Genomic DNA, 14,482 nt, shown 5'->3' with positions numbered 1-14,482 from the left:
CTCCAGACAGCTATGTAATTATCTCTCTAAACCAGGGGTGTCAAACTGGATATTCTTAAGGGCCGTTTATAACATTTGGCGTGCGTAAGCGGGCCGGACTCAATATTTAAAAAATAAAACCCATACTTAATTGTTCAAATCTTTATTTAGTTAGATATCTATTTATTATAAATTCAGTAAGTTAAAAAGAAGGGTAACAAGGTAAATTATCTTGAGCCGGACACCTGACTTCTCTTGTTTTTGACAAGTTCATTGATGTCGGGTGTCATATTCGTCGTAGTTACTTTTAGAATCGATTGGAGATTTTCATCCGTAAGCCGTGAGCAATGTTTGTTTTTATTTATTTTCATAACGGAAAACATCTGCTCGCATAAATACGTACTACCAAACATACACAGGATACGTGCCACATGATTTCTTATACTTGGATAGTTATTCAAACTCTTGATATATTGTGTATAAAATGTAGTAACATCAACTTCCTTAAATTTATCCTTTACAATGCTGTCGCATTGGAGATCTATCAATTCCATTTGCAAATGAATTGGTGCCAGTGCAGCATCAAAATTAAATGGATTGTTGAAAAGTGGGAATTCCATATTATGCATTTTGCGAAAATCTTCAAAACGACTGTTAAATTCTGTGATCAGATTCAGCAAAAGTTGAGAATACTGAGTCTGGTTCACTGTGCCAAATGATTTCATGTGAGGGAAATGATCGAGTGTTTGGTTTTTTATGTGAATTTCCCACAGTCTTAATTTTGTTTCGAAGGCTTGTAAATGCGAATACATTTGAGTGACGATCAAGTCTTTACCCTGTAACTTTATATTGAGGTCATTCATGTGTTTTGTCATATCTACCAAAAATGCACAATCAAGCCACCAGTCGTTGTCATAATCAATTGGCTTGCCTTTTTCTAACATGAAAGCTTGAATAGGGTCACGTAACTCAAAAAATCTTTCCAAAACTGCCCCTCGACTGAGCCAACGAACTTCCGTGAAATAAGGTACATCGGAATACTTTTCGTCCAAATCTTGTAAAAATTGCCTGAACTGCCTGTGATTTAGACCTCTGCTCCTTATAAAAATTACTATTTTAATCACCGGTTGCATGACATGGTCCATTTTTAAATATTTGGATGCGAGTGATTCCTGGTGAATGATGCAGTGAATTCCCACAAAATTTTCTGATATTTTCTGTTTTAATTTAGTCACAACACCCGAATGTTTGCCAACCATGGCAGGAGCGCCATCCGTAGTTATGCTGCAAAATTTATTCCAGCCGAGTTCATATTCTACTATTAAATGCTCAATAGCAGAATAAATATCATTTGCTGTAGTGGTGCCTGTCAATGAAACGCACTTCAATAGTTCTTCACATATTTCAAAGTTACTATTAATACCTCGTATAAAGACAGCAAGTTGAGCAGTATCAATAATCCAAATTTTGAGATAAATCACTTATTCTTGAAGCAACAGTGTTTCTTGACAGCGGAATATTTTGAATGGTTGATTTTTGTGATGGGAATGAAACATCAGCCACTTTTAACATACATTCTTTAATAAAATCACCATCAGTGAAAGGTTTTGATCTCTTGGCGATTTCTAATGCAATAATGAACTGGATTTTAAGGCGTCTTCGCTTTCAGTTTTAGCTTTGGTGAATATCGACTGTTGGCCGTGAAGGTTAGATTTTAAAGATAATAGTTTGTCCATTCTTATCTTTTCAGTGTAACCTTCAAATTTTCCTTTATGATTCGTATCATAATGTCTCTTTAAATTAAACTCCTTACAAACAGCAATTGTTTGATTGCAAATCAAACAAAGTGATTTACCTTTCCATTCCATGAAAAAATATGCAATTTCCCATTTTGTCTGAAAAACTCTGCACTCACTATCAACTTATAGAACTTGAATGAACAACAAACTATGAGTACGTAAGTAATATAAACACTCGACGCGACCGCTCGATGCTAAGGCTTAAATCTGACTGCGCCGGCGACCGGCAACTGCGACCCTTGTGGTGCGGGGTCGGGGGGGAGGGGGCGTCGTGAGTACGAGTCGTGCACCAGACCAGCGCCACCAGCCGGCGTAAGAGAAAAGGTTACGCTCACGCTCGGTGCACGGCGCACCGCGTCCGATGCGCGCGTCTCTTGAAAATACACTGTAAATCAATCGCTTGCAATTTTAAACATGCGTAGGCATCGACTGTCCTCTGAATATCTAAAATCTACAATGAAAGAGTGCGGTTCTGTCCTCCGTGACATAATATTGTCACGTGGTAGCGAGCCGTAATGATGGGACCTGAGTGCCGCATACGGCTCGCGGGCCGTATTGATAGGGTCCGAGGGCCGCATGCGGCCCGCGGGCATTATCTTTGACACCCCTGCTCTAAACCATACTAAACATCAGAGGTCAAGTCTTATGACAACTGGCATTCAATATTCACGTTTTTTATTAATTTATTGAAACAAATATTTAGGGAGGGGGAGGGGTTTAAAGTTGCTATTTAAAACACATTTATTTATGATTGTATGAAAATTATATACCATCTCATAACATACATGCCTAATGATTATTGATTTAGTGAATAAAATGCAAAAAATACTTAATAGAAATGCAGAGATGCAGGCATTATAATGTATTAAGTAAAATATGATTCATATGATTTATTATGATTCTAATGGGTAACTTCTTATTTCGTACCTCTGACACGACCTTTCTAAATTTTCTGGAGAGTAACATTAATAAGCCCAACCTCCAATCTTCTTTATGAACTTTACAAAATACAATTTATATAAAAATTACACTAAATTGCAGATATGCAAAGATTATTTAGAAGTGTTCTAAAATAATCAATTATTATTTAAAAAAAAAACAAATATTATTGATAAATAATAATACTGATATTCACAGTAGTTTATACACCACACTTAAAAATTCAGAAAATTAAAACCTTGATAAATTGAATTTTTAAGCAAACTTATGAAGACTGGCCTTATATTAACAACACACGTACATCGGTCACGGACGCCGGCATCCAACTGATAACTGCTAACCATTTCTTCTCAAAGGTACATGGTACATGTATGTCATGCACAATTCACTTGTCCGAAGTCAACTCATTCTACAGTACCTAAACTAATTTACCTGGATTTAACTTAGATGAAAGTTTTAACAAGTTAAGTTTTACGAATTATACAAATTTTATCAAAAGTTAAAATACCTCTACACTCTTATTTGAGCTCTGCCATAATCATAGAAATTTATGTCAAGAAAAAAAATGGAAAATATCATCCACACGCTGTTTAGGCATTCCTTGCCAGCCAAGTTTAGGAATTATTTTATTAAAAACACATGTAAAAAACAGCAATCCAAAGTCATTGACTTGATGACGAGGATATTAATTTTATTTGAATAAGATTGAAGTAATAAATAAAAGCCATACCACTTTAGCGGCAACACGCCCTAGTACACGGTTTATTTGAATAAAAAATGAGGTATTGTAGGTAGGCACCTAATGATTTCTATTTTAAAAGGCTGAATCTTTTACATTTATTTTTAACTCCTATACATGAACTTACATACATTTTTAAGATTTATAGTAAAATCAAATTTCCTCACAACGGAATAAGCACCACTCTCCTGCCAATCTCTAAACAATTGTTTGATGTATTCACAAGAAATTAACATCAAATTTGTGGAAAAATGTTTTTTTTTTATATTCAACAATCGTTCTTTTAAAAGACAAACCTGATTGTATCATAATATATAAACAAATACCAAAAAATAAATTAAACCAAAGCAGCGAAGTTAGGGTCTCTAGGCGAAGTTAAGGTCACGATGGTACTATAATATTTTTTCTTCATGGGATTTGATTTTTCCTTTTTGTATGTCTTCTTATTTTCCTTTTTATGTTTCAGAATGTAGAATTACCCGATAGTTTTAGCGGCAGCCTAAGGAGTTTATTAGAAGGACTCTTGCAAAGAGATATCGACAAAAGACTTGGATGCAAAGGAAATGGGTATGTCAAAAGTAACATTTTATTTGAATACTTCAAGGAGAATCTTTTTAATTTCTCCCTTTCATGCATGAAAGCTAAGAGAATCATCTTTTAAGAGGAAGCTACAAGCCAAAAATGTGTATATTCTTGGTATACCTTATATCATAGGTAATTGGCATTAAAATCGCTTTTTTTATTTTATTTTATTTTATTTATTTTTTTTATGTGACACCTCACAAGAGTGTCCCTGTCTGTGCAGTGTACAGACAGCATCCCTTACATCCCTTCCTACAGGGGCTGTAGGTAGGGATTTGTTAATGCGGGCCTTGAAGAGGCTCAGATTATAGGAGGGAGGAAAAACAGATGCCGGTAGCTCGTTCCACATACGAGCCGACTTACACAAAAACGAGTCGTAAAAACGGCCCGTTCTCATGAAGCCAACGTCAACCGTGAACGGGTGTTCAGTTCGTGTCCGTCGAGTTTCGCGCACGTGCACCGGTGCATCAGGAATCAATGCTGCCAGCTCCTTGGAGCAGGCTCCATTGAAATACCTGTAGAACAGACACAGCATGCCTACATTGCGTCTATGCATTAGAGAAGGCAATCGGTCTGTTAACAACGGATTGTCAATCAGACGGATCGCTCTCCTTTGCACAGATTCAAGCAGGTTTATTAAGTATTTTGGGGCACCAGCCCAAATGTGGCTCCCAAATTCAATAGTTGGGCGGACTTTACAAACGGAGTCTAGAAACAAAAAAAAAAAAAAACTGGTTTTTATTTATTTTGTAAATAATTTTATAAGAAAGCAAAAAAGTTAATCAAGTGAAACTGTCGCACATAATCTTAGCTATAATACTGTATTTTTTTTAAAGTTGTTTCCTTTATGCATTCACACATTTCTATTGAAAAAATTAATTTTTTATTTGTTTGCATTTATATTTTTTATTGAGTAATTTAATTTTGTATTTGTATTCTACTCAAGCGAAGCGATAGGAAAACTTCCAATTTATCTAATGCATATTTTTTGGTATTCATAATGTACAAAAATTCGTTATGAAGATTAATCATATTTGGCATTAATCGAAGCTTAATGCCAAATATTGATTTGGCATTAAGCTTCGCCAAAGGCTTTTTCAATCTGCTATTGTTCTCTGATAAAATATTTGACAGTGCCTTTATACAATGTCTCGCACCGATCGTTGTTGAAGTGAGTGCACGCTATATTTATTCATTTGTTTTTTTTTTTTATTTGGACAGAATTTTGTTACATAGAGTGAGGCTGGTTCAATAAGTCAGAGATTTGGGTGTCAATTTTCAAAAACTGTTTCTTTATTCAATATGCAATCATTTGTTTTACATGCATTACAGAATAATTCCACTGTGCAAGGGGCCGAAGATCTCTTGGCGGTGGAGAGTTAATGGGTTCAGTTCTGTGCCATTCCATACCAGACGAATGATGAACTTTTTTCTTTTGTAAAGTAATTTTTTAATGCAATTACCGTTGTTTTTTCTAGTGCGGACGAGGTCAAAGAGCACCCCTTCTTTGCGGGCATAGACTGGCAACAGGTCTACCACCAGAAATACACTCCCCCCCTCATCCCTCCGCGGGGGGAGGTTAATGCAGCGGATGCCTTCGATATCGGCTCCTTTGATGAAGAGGACACTAAAGGAATCAAGGTATGATATTCAGAATTAATTTTAACATTTAATTTTAATTTTAATTCCAGCAACAGATTGATGGACGAAAATTAGATCTTCTCATTTGCAATTTCCCTGTATGGATAAGGTTTCTGATCTTGCCGCTGAAAGCTCGTTGTAGCTTCTCTTTCTGCTAAAATATTTCCAGAGAAAACTATCCTACTCTTCAAAATCAGGCCTTATTATATATTTTTGACAGAACCTGTACATAACTATTTTCAAGAATGAAACACAAATTTGTTAAATTTCCAGGAATATTAATTTCTGACAAGCGTAGTAATTAGGTTAGGTTATTTAGTGTAAAGCGTTCTAGAAGTGAACCTCCACAAAACGCTTAATTGAACGGCAACCGTAAGCTCAATGCGTATGAGCAATGAGAATACTGTGCTTGCCCGATACGGCTCCCTCGGTACGACTCTCACAATATGGCTCCCCCGATACACCTGCTCCGATACAGCTCCCTCGATACTGCTCCCAGCGTAAGCGTATGGATGACCGTATGACTGTTGGTACCAGTACGCAGCCTCGTACCACCAGAAAAATAACATGCCAGCTAGTCAGTAGGTGTAGGTATATATGTCTTAGTCCACATGTCAGACTGTCGGATGCCGTCACATCTCTGAGTATGAAATAGCAATTAATTAATAATTTTAATGGCACTATTTATCTAAAATATCTCTTGATAAAAAAGAGCAACCATTCAATTTAGTCGTGGTACGGTTTATTAGGAGTCATATGAATACAGCTCATCAAAATGAGTTAGCTCAATTGTGCGGCTCGTTCATGAACCACTCATCGCTACTATCTACAGATTCCTGAGCAGGTTTGACAACTACACGATTCACATGTATTATGTAGATATTGATTTAAAGCCAATACGTTTTGTTTTCCAGCTGACGGAAGCGGACCAGGACCTGTACAAGAACTTCACGCACGTGATCTCGGAGAGGTGGCAGGAGGAAGTGGCAGAGACTGTCTTCGAGACCATCAACCTGGAGGCCGACAAGATGGAGAATAAGAAGAAGTCCAAGCAAAAGCAAAAGTTTGACACTGATGAGAAAGGCAAGTCTTTTTCTTCCAGTTCCCTGTGGATGTATCATTGGAGGTATCCGGATGGCATTGAATTTCTATGTAGCCACCCTCAATTCAATTCAGTTAATTATTTTTAAATTATCACAAAATTGTTCATTTTGGCACAGTTTTACAATTTGTAGTAGAGGAGAGGCGTATTTATCGTACCCAGTAAGTACTCATTTGTAAATATCACAGGCTGTAAGTACTTTGTACAAAAAACTACTGACTTCTCTCTCTGGTCTGTAAAGTTTTATAGGGAAAAGGAACAAAAAAGTATTTTTGCTCAAGGTATTTCTTTAAGTTGAGTGGAAAGGAATTACTCTGATACTCCGGAGTTACTCTTCATTTCACGGAAGGGGGAAAGAGTTAGGTTTATTTTGTCGGTTGCTGTCACAGTAATGAGTATTTAGTCCTTGGTAGTATGCGTAATTTACGATTCTATTGCGTTATCTGTTGAATACATAAAAATCATGCAAACATTATTTATTTTGAACACCCTCAACTACCACCAAGTTTCACCAAGTTTTAGAAATGAACAAAGTTAAAGATGTAACGAGGTATTTAACCCTTAGAAGACTAGCACATTTCGCATGAATTGGCTGCTCAAAACGGCAGGATTTTGTAAATTATGTTTTATGCTCACTCCAGGTTTGGAATATTATTTAGGTGTACCTGAAGGTTTTTATTTATTTTACACTATTCTTAAATGTTGTAAGAATTGTTATGTACACTCAATGTTTTTTATGTGTTAGATGAAATGTGAATAAAAAAATTTCCTTCAAATGACAAAATCCCGGAATGGAACACTCACAGATTGTTTATTTCTTATCAAGTCATAAAAATTCTTTTTTTCACATGAAGAATGTAACTTTGGCCATTAAATTATCAACTCTTATGATGAGTTTTATATACTCAGTAATTATGATAATTGTTTTAATGCAATGCAGAAAAATATTCAGCCGATACACATACACTTACGAAATGCCACTTGTCTGCGTTAGAAAGGGTGACCACAAGATTGTTGGGCACCACGGGCACTTTTAATTATTAAAACTTTTCTACAGTTTGATATACACGAAAACATGTAGTGGTGCACTAGGTAACTTGACAACGGTAACACCAATAACGTGTCTGAAATCGGCGTTTAGGATTTAGCGATGAATGTTTACACGTGACACTTCCGATAAACTGATTTTCTCATAGAATTTGAAGACGGTGGAACATCCGAAGGAAAATGATTGGCAGTTAGAATATTAAGTTAGATAATCGCCAACTCGATTTACTTTTTTTGCTAACCCAGGAGCATGATGTTTTGTAAGAAGTTGTTTTCCGAATGAAAATCAGTTAAGCTTACTTCTTTTTTTGGTCGTAACTTGTACATTGCGTGGGCTTTATTAAAATTACGTCAATTGTCCGAAAAGCAATTTTTTTTGTACCACTTGATAGTTTTGCGAACACTTTACATGAATGTAATTAACAGGTCCTACCTATCAACACCTCCCATATTCTTATTATAATTAATTACACAATTGGGTTTAACTCTTGAATCTTTGGTTTTCCAGCTGTTTTTGACGCACTTCCCTCTTGTTGTGCCATTTGATTGCAAGTAGGCACCCAGATGTTTTTCATTCTACATCTCCTTTTTTTACATTTCCAAATAGTGGCATATTGTTTAGGGGCTTTTTGACAGTGCCACAGGCATTAGTTTTTTTGCTGTGCAAATAGTTGAATAGAAAGGGACTCGTATACCAGTTGTCTGTGTAAACTGTATGACCTTTGTGTAAGTAATCCGCTAGTAAAGAAACAACCACTTTCCCAGAAGTCAGTAGATTCCCAGATATATTTTCTTCCATATTCGGTATTTCTATGTTAGATTTATCACCGCAATAAATAACAAATTGTAAAACGAACCCAGTTTGATAATCACAAATAACAAAAAGCTTTATGCCGAATTTGTGCCTTTTTCGTCGGAAGATACTGCTTGATGCACAATCTGCCTTTGAATAAAACCAAAGACTCGTCAATGCATAAATTCTCATAACGATAAAAATAGTTTTTGAATTGACTGCATACCAAATCCACAAAATCTCTAACTTTATTTATAGTGTTACCTTTTTGTTGTTTTTCACTATCTGAAAAATGAAGCATGCTTAGGATAGATAAATATCTATCTCTTGGCATTGTTTCTCCAATATCGGTAATGAAATTAACTTGTCTACCGACCAATATTGATTGATTTTGCCTTTTTTACTTCTCGCCATAAGCATGATCAATTAATATTATTGTTTTGGGAGATTTCAACATCCATTCAGTGCGTAGCGGCAAGGATGTTGAAAATGACCTCAATTTTTTATGCGAAGTGTTTGGGCTCACCCAGAATAATGGTATTCCCAATTCTGAGTTGAGGATGTTGGATCTAGTTTTGTGTAACATTGAATTAAATGTCATACATAGCGATTCTCCCCTCGTATATGAGGACAAATATCACCCCGCATTAGAGTTCCGGTATTCTTGTAAAAAGCCTCCGAAGACTACCAAATTACCTAAAATTACAGACGGCACTTTGCGGGGGTGGATTTTTGGTAGGGGTGATTTTGTCAAACTTTATCAGATGATGAGCCAATTGGATTGGCATGAACTTTCTAAATTCGATACCGTTAATGAGGCGCTACACCATTTTTATTCATGTATATATAATGTATTTGACGCTTGCTTCCCTAGGAAACCTCCCAACAGAGGTGGACGTAGGTATCCGAAGTGGTTCACTAGAGATACCATCAGGAGCATTGAGATAAAACATGCTCACCATAAAAAATGGAAAGCTACTGGTGACCAAAATGAGTATGAAATGTTCAGTAACCTCAGAGCAGTTGTTAGAAGAAATGTTCATATAGCATTCCGAACGTATGTCGACTCAATAGAGAGTGATATCAAGCATGATCCCAAGGCATTTTGGGACTACGTAAAATCACTGCGCAAAGATGGTGGTATAACAGACATCATGATGCATGGTGATCGGGAAGTTAGAGGAGCGGATGTAGCCAATGCATTTGCAACTCATTTCCAATCAGTGTACAGTAATGAGCCTCCATTACTAAATCCCATTTCTGCTTCCAAGATGAATGTGAAGGGAGCCCAAAATATTGATATAAGTCATATTGATGAATCAGATGTTAAATCTTCAATTAATAACATGAAACATACACATTCACTTGGGCCAGACTTTCTTCCAGTATTTTTTTTAAAAGGATGTGTTGAATTTTTAAAAATGCCACTAAGTTTTATATTCAACCTATCTTTAGATACTGGTGTATTTCCTGATTCCTGGAAAGTCTCAAAAATTTGTCCCATTTTCAAAAGTGGATCAAAGACATCTGTCGAAAATTTAAGGCCAGTGGCAATACTTTCCGCCCCGGCTAAGTTATTCGAATCGATAATTCATAAACATGTGCTGTTTCAAGTAGAGCCTTTCTTAATATTGGAACAGCATGGGTTTAGAAAAGGTCGATCAACAGATACTAACCTACTGGTACTCACAGATTATGTTTCCAAATCTTTAGATAAGGGCTACCAAGTAGATTGCTCATATAATGATTTCTCGAAGGCATTTGATACCGTAAACCATGACATATTATTGAATAAATTGTCAACTATAGGTTTTTCTTTACGGTTTCTCATATTCTTTGCAAGCTATTTTACTGGAAGAAAGCAATTTGTATCTCATGGAATATTCATGTCAAAATTATTCCTTGTACTCTCAGGCGTTCCACAGGGCTCTAATTTAGGACCGCTCCTCTTTCTAATTTTTATTAACGATATTACAGAAAATATTCTGCATTCCAGGTCACTTCTTTTTGCTGATGACCTAAAACTATTCTTGGAAATTAAAACTTTAGAAGACTGCATTCGACTCCAATCGGACATTAATAGAATTGTTGACTGGAGTAAACGGAATCGGATCGAATTCAATGTTTCTAAATGTTTCATTCTTTCTTTCACAAGGGCACGTCATACTTGGTTTTACCGGTATACCATGAATGCCCGAAGTTTAAAACGTGTCTCCACTATGAAAGATCTTGGCATCATGTTTGATAGTAGGCTGACATTTCATACTCATATCGAAATGACGTGTAGTGCTTCACTGAAAATGCTGGGCTTCGTCCTACGCACTGCGATGAATTTTAGAGACACCCGGGTTCTCCAAGTGCTATACATTGCGTTGGTTAGGAGTAGGCTTGAGAGTGGGTCGGTGGTTTGGAGCCCACATCAGGTGAAGTATTCCCTCATGTTGGAGAGAGTGCAGAAGAAATTTCTGAGATTCCTCTACCTGAGGGAGTATGGCTACTACCCGTGGCTCTATCCTACTGACTTTCTCTTGGGCATGCTCGGTATGAACCATCTACGGGTCAGAAGAGATGTGCATATTGTATCACACTTCTTCAAACTGATTCGTGGATGGTTAGTAAATCCGACTATCATGGAGAGTATTAGTCTCTATGTTCCTGATGGTTATCTCCGTCACCGACAGCATAGACTGTTTTATCTCCCGGCCTGCAGGACCAACTTGCCAATGGTCATGCCGGTGGGGAGAGCAGTCTTGCTGTTGAACAGAATTAATTCGGATATCGACATATTTAGCATCGGTGAAGCTGCCTTTAAAAGGCAAGCTCTATTGATGCTGGTATAGTTTATACACCACTTATTATGTAATACCATTTTACAAATGTACTTAAAAACGAAATAAAATGTAATTTTGTAATGTTTTTAAAGGAATAAACTAATTGAATTGAATTGAAAAAAAATTAACATGTACATTTCATCAACATTAACATTTTTCCATCTGTGCAATTTAGAATTTGAGCAAATTTTTTTTGAAATTTCACAGTATCAATTATCGGTTTGTTTCGATTACAACACTGCTCACGACATCTTAGCTTAGTAAAAGCTCAAAATAATCAGCCTCACAACTCTCTTGGTTAAGTTGACAATCTCTTAATCCTGATTGTTGAATGAAACTACATCTGGCTGGAAGTTAATGCCACATCCCCATGTCTGAGAGAAATTTGTAAAATTAATATTATTGGAGGGATCTTCGTCTAAGCATTCAAATTCTTTAATTTCATCATCTCCGTTTTTTTCTGAAGATTCCTCTAAACTCTCCAAATGTTCAGGAATATAATCTTCGTAATCACTCATTGAAAAATCTGAATCGCAATCTAAACAAAGTTTTCAATGGTTTCTTCATTGATTTTTAAGGAATAAAAAGAAAATGTAAATAGTTCCACTAACACTCAAATATGAGAAACAATAAAATATTGTTGAATTCACAAATAATATGCACCGTATAATAATAAATACAAATGAAACACTTCACAAAAGTAAATATTAACACACAAACACTCCAAGAGTAATAAAAAAACGGACACCCTAATATAACTTGCAGAAGGGCGAGTTCCAGGATTTACAGCTCTGTTAAGAACCAGGATTGCAGGACTGAGGGAAAGGATAAACCATTCCAGAAACATTATTATCATAGAATCCCATCTGACTTCAGGATCGAGCATTGAAGACCATTGGAGAAAGATACTTGCTCCCACAATCTCAGATCCGATGGATTCCCGTACTTCTCTGCTTTAACTTAATTTCATTTTCTATTTAATTTTTTAATTTATTAATCTCTTTTTATTTATTTTACTATATGTAAATATTATTTGTACTTATATCCTCTATGGGATGTGTGGGATTGCACTAACCTCCCCACATCCTGGAATAAAGAATTTATTATTATTATTATTATTATAACAATAAACAGTGTACAGCTGAGAGGCCAGCAACACAACACTCACACGGCGAAAGTACAACTAAGACTGTATGCGTGCGCTGAATAAAATGATCAAGTGAGAAAGGATACAACTTAGTAAAAAAACTATACGTAAAAAGGAGAATCTGATAAAAGGATGTGGTAGAAAATAAAGAACTTTATGCAACAGATTTTTTACTTCGAAGTGTTACTGTTAAATTTACTAAATATTTAGCGATGAACATGACAAATGCTAAAAACTACACTTGTAGTGGGCCGTTCTGTAGGAGAGTTTTTCTTGCACTACATTAGTAGTGCAAGAAAAAGAGTTCACCCTTTTTCTGCATTCCAAAAATTAGGTGCATTATGTTGTATTTCAGAGATGGATTACATTCGACTCGAATTTGATTTAGTATCTTTAGCTGGTGGGCCTACCATTTGTATACATTATACTAATTTTGTTTCTCCTAAACCAAAGCCTCTACATTCTTCTAGTCAGGATTTAGGGCAGATATTATTACGCTTGCGGTAAAAAAATGTTGTATATTTCGTACGTCTCTGAATAAAACTCTACGCAGAACATCAGTCAAATTAGTTGAAATTTCACAATATTGAATGAACCAGATACAAAACAAAGAGGAGCAAAAATGACTTTAAACAATATTATTTCGACTCGCTTCTGTTTTCCGGTGCATTAACTATTCCTCGGGTGTTCCCAACTTCTTCTATCCGTTCAAACCACTGTATAAACACTCGTGGCACTAATAAAAATGAACTTTGAAATTTTCAGCGATATCGGTAACATTTACCTTTTTATTTGTATAGATTGATGTTCCCAGGTAACATTTCTCGATGAGTGATATGGAATTCGCTCGCACCATGTGACTTATGACACGTGATACAAAGAAAAAAAATTCGAGCCGGTTGAGTTTAACTTAATTCTTAGAGTAACAATATAGTATTACTCTTATTACTGTTATTTGCTTTGATTTTCGGTGATATTATTATCGGTTGGAACTGAAAATGATTTTGCCTCGTTGCATTTTTCAATCTTAACATTTTAGCTCAAGTAAAGTGTAGAACCGCCCCTGATAGCGATGTGTACATCCCTTCTGACCCGTAGATATTCATTTCGAGCATACCCAAAAGAAACTTGGTAGGATAGATTAAGATTATTAGTATTAACCTCATGTAGAGAAATCTCAGCTGGGGACTCCAAATTACCGACCCACTCTCAAGTCCACTCCTTACTAAGGAATTGAATAAAACTATGAGAACATGGGTATCTCTAAAATTCATTGCTGTGCGCAGGACAAAGCCCTGCATTCTCAATAAAGTGCTACAACCTATTTAAATATGAGCCTGATGTCCAAATGTCAGCCTAGTATCAAACATGATTCCAAGAACCTTAATTGCAGAGACAGCTTAACTCTCCCATGATCTATGAGAAATATAATAAACTTTTACTTACAGAGTCTGACTGCATCCTGCATGGCTACATCAAAAAACTTGGCGGGGGCCCCTTCGCCTCGGCCTGGCAGACACGCTACGCTAAGCTGTACCCCAACCGCCTGGAGCTCCACCCTGAGGGGTCCCTGGAGCGGCGCCCCGAGATGGTGTTCCTGGACACGGTGCAGGAGGTGGCGCGCGACCTCACGCAGGTCAAGGGCGAGCAGTGCATCGTACTGAGGACCAAGGGCGAAACCAAACTGGTGCTGACTAATAATGTGCGTTATGTTTACTGTTACCTACTAACTAACTAACTAGCCATCCTACTAATGGGTGCTTTTATAATTCCTTTGGTTATGGCTGGTTACCCACTGCGGTGGCAACTAATGTTTGTTCTTTATGTCAATAATGCTGCAGCTCTTTCTTATATATTAAATAATTTTGAAACGAATGATATGC

At 36.4% G+C, this 14,482-nt stretch overlaps 1 protein-coding gene across 3 annotated transcripts in view; it reads left to right on the top strand.

Annotated features, from left to right (window-relative positions):
- Positions 1-14,482, top strand: part of Gprk1 (G protein-coupled receptor kinase 1) — a 406,347-nt gene that overhangs the window by 378,030 nt on the left and 13,835 nt on the right. For all 3 annotated transcript variants that reach the window (XM_089636618.1, XM_089636615.1, XM_089636617.1), the window contains exons 12-15: positions 3,923-4,023; positions 5,517-5,679; positions 6,594-6,762; positions 14,048-14,301. In XM_089636618.1, the coding sequence (XP_089492744.1) occupies positions 3,923-4,023; positions 5,517-5,679; positions 6,594-6,762; positions 14,048-14,301 (687 nt within the window). The remainder of the gene's footprint in view (positions 1-3,922; positions 4,024-5,516; positions 5,680-6,593; positions 6,763-14,047; positions 14,302-14,482) is intronic.

This window comes from Hesperophylax consimilis, chromosome 10 (genome assembly GCF_061612785.1).
Source record: "Hesperophylax consimilis isolate HC1 chromosome 10, BYU_Hcon_1.0, whole genome shotgun sequence".
Taxonomy (NCBI): Eukaryota; Metazoa; Arthropoda; class Insecta; order Trichoptera; family Limnephilidae; genus Hesperophylax; species Hesperophylax consimilis.
This window is presented reverse-complemented; position numbering and strand designations above follow the sequence as displayed.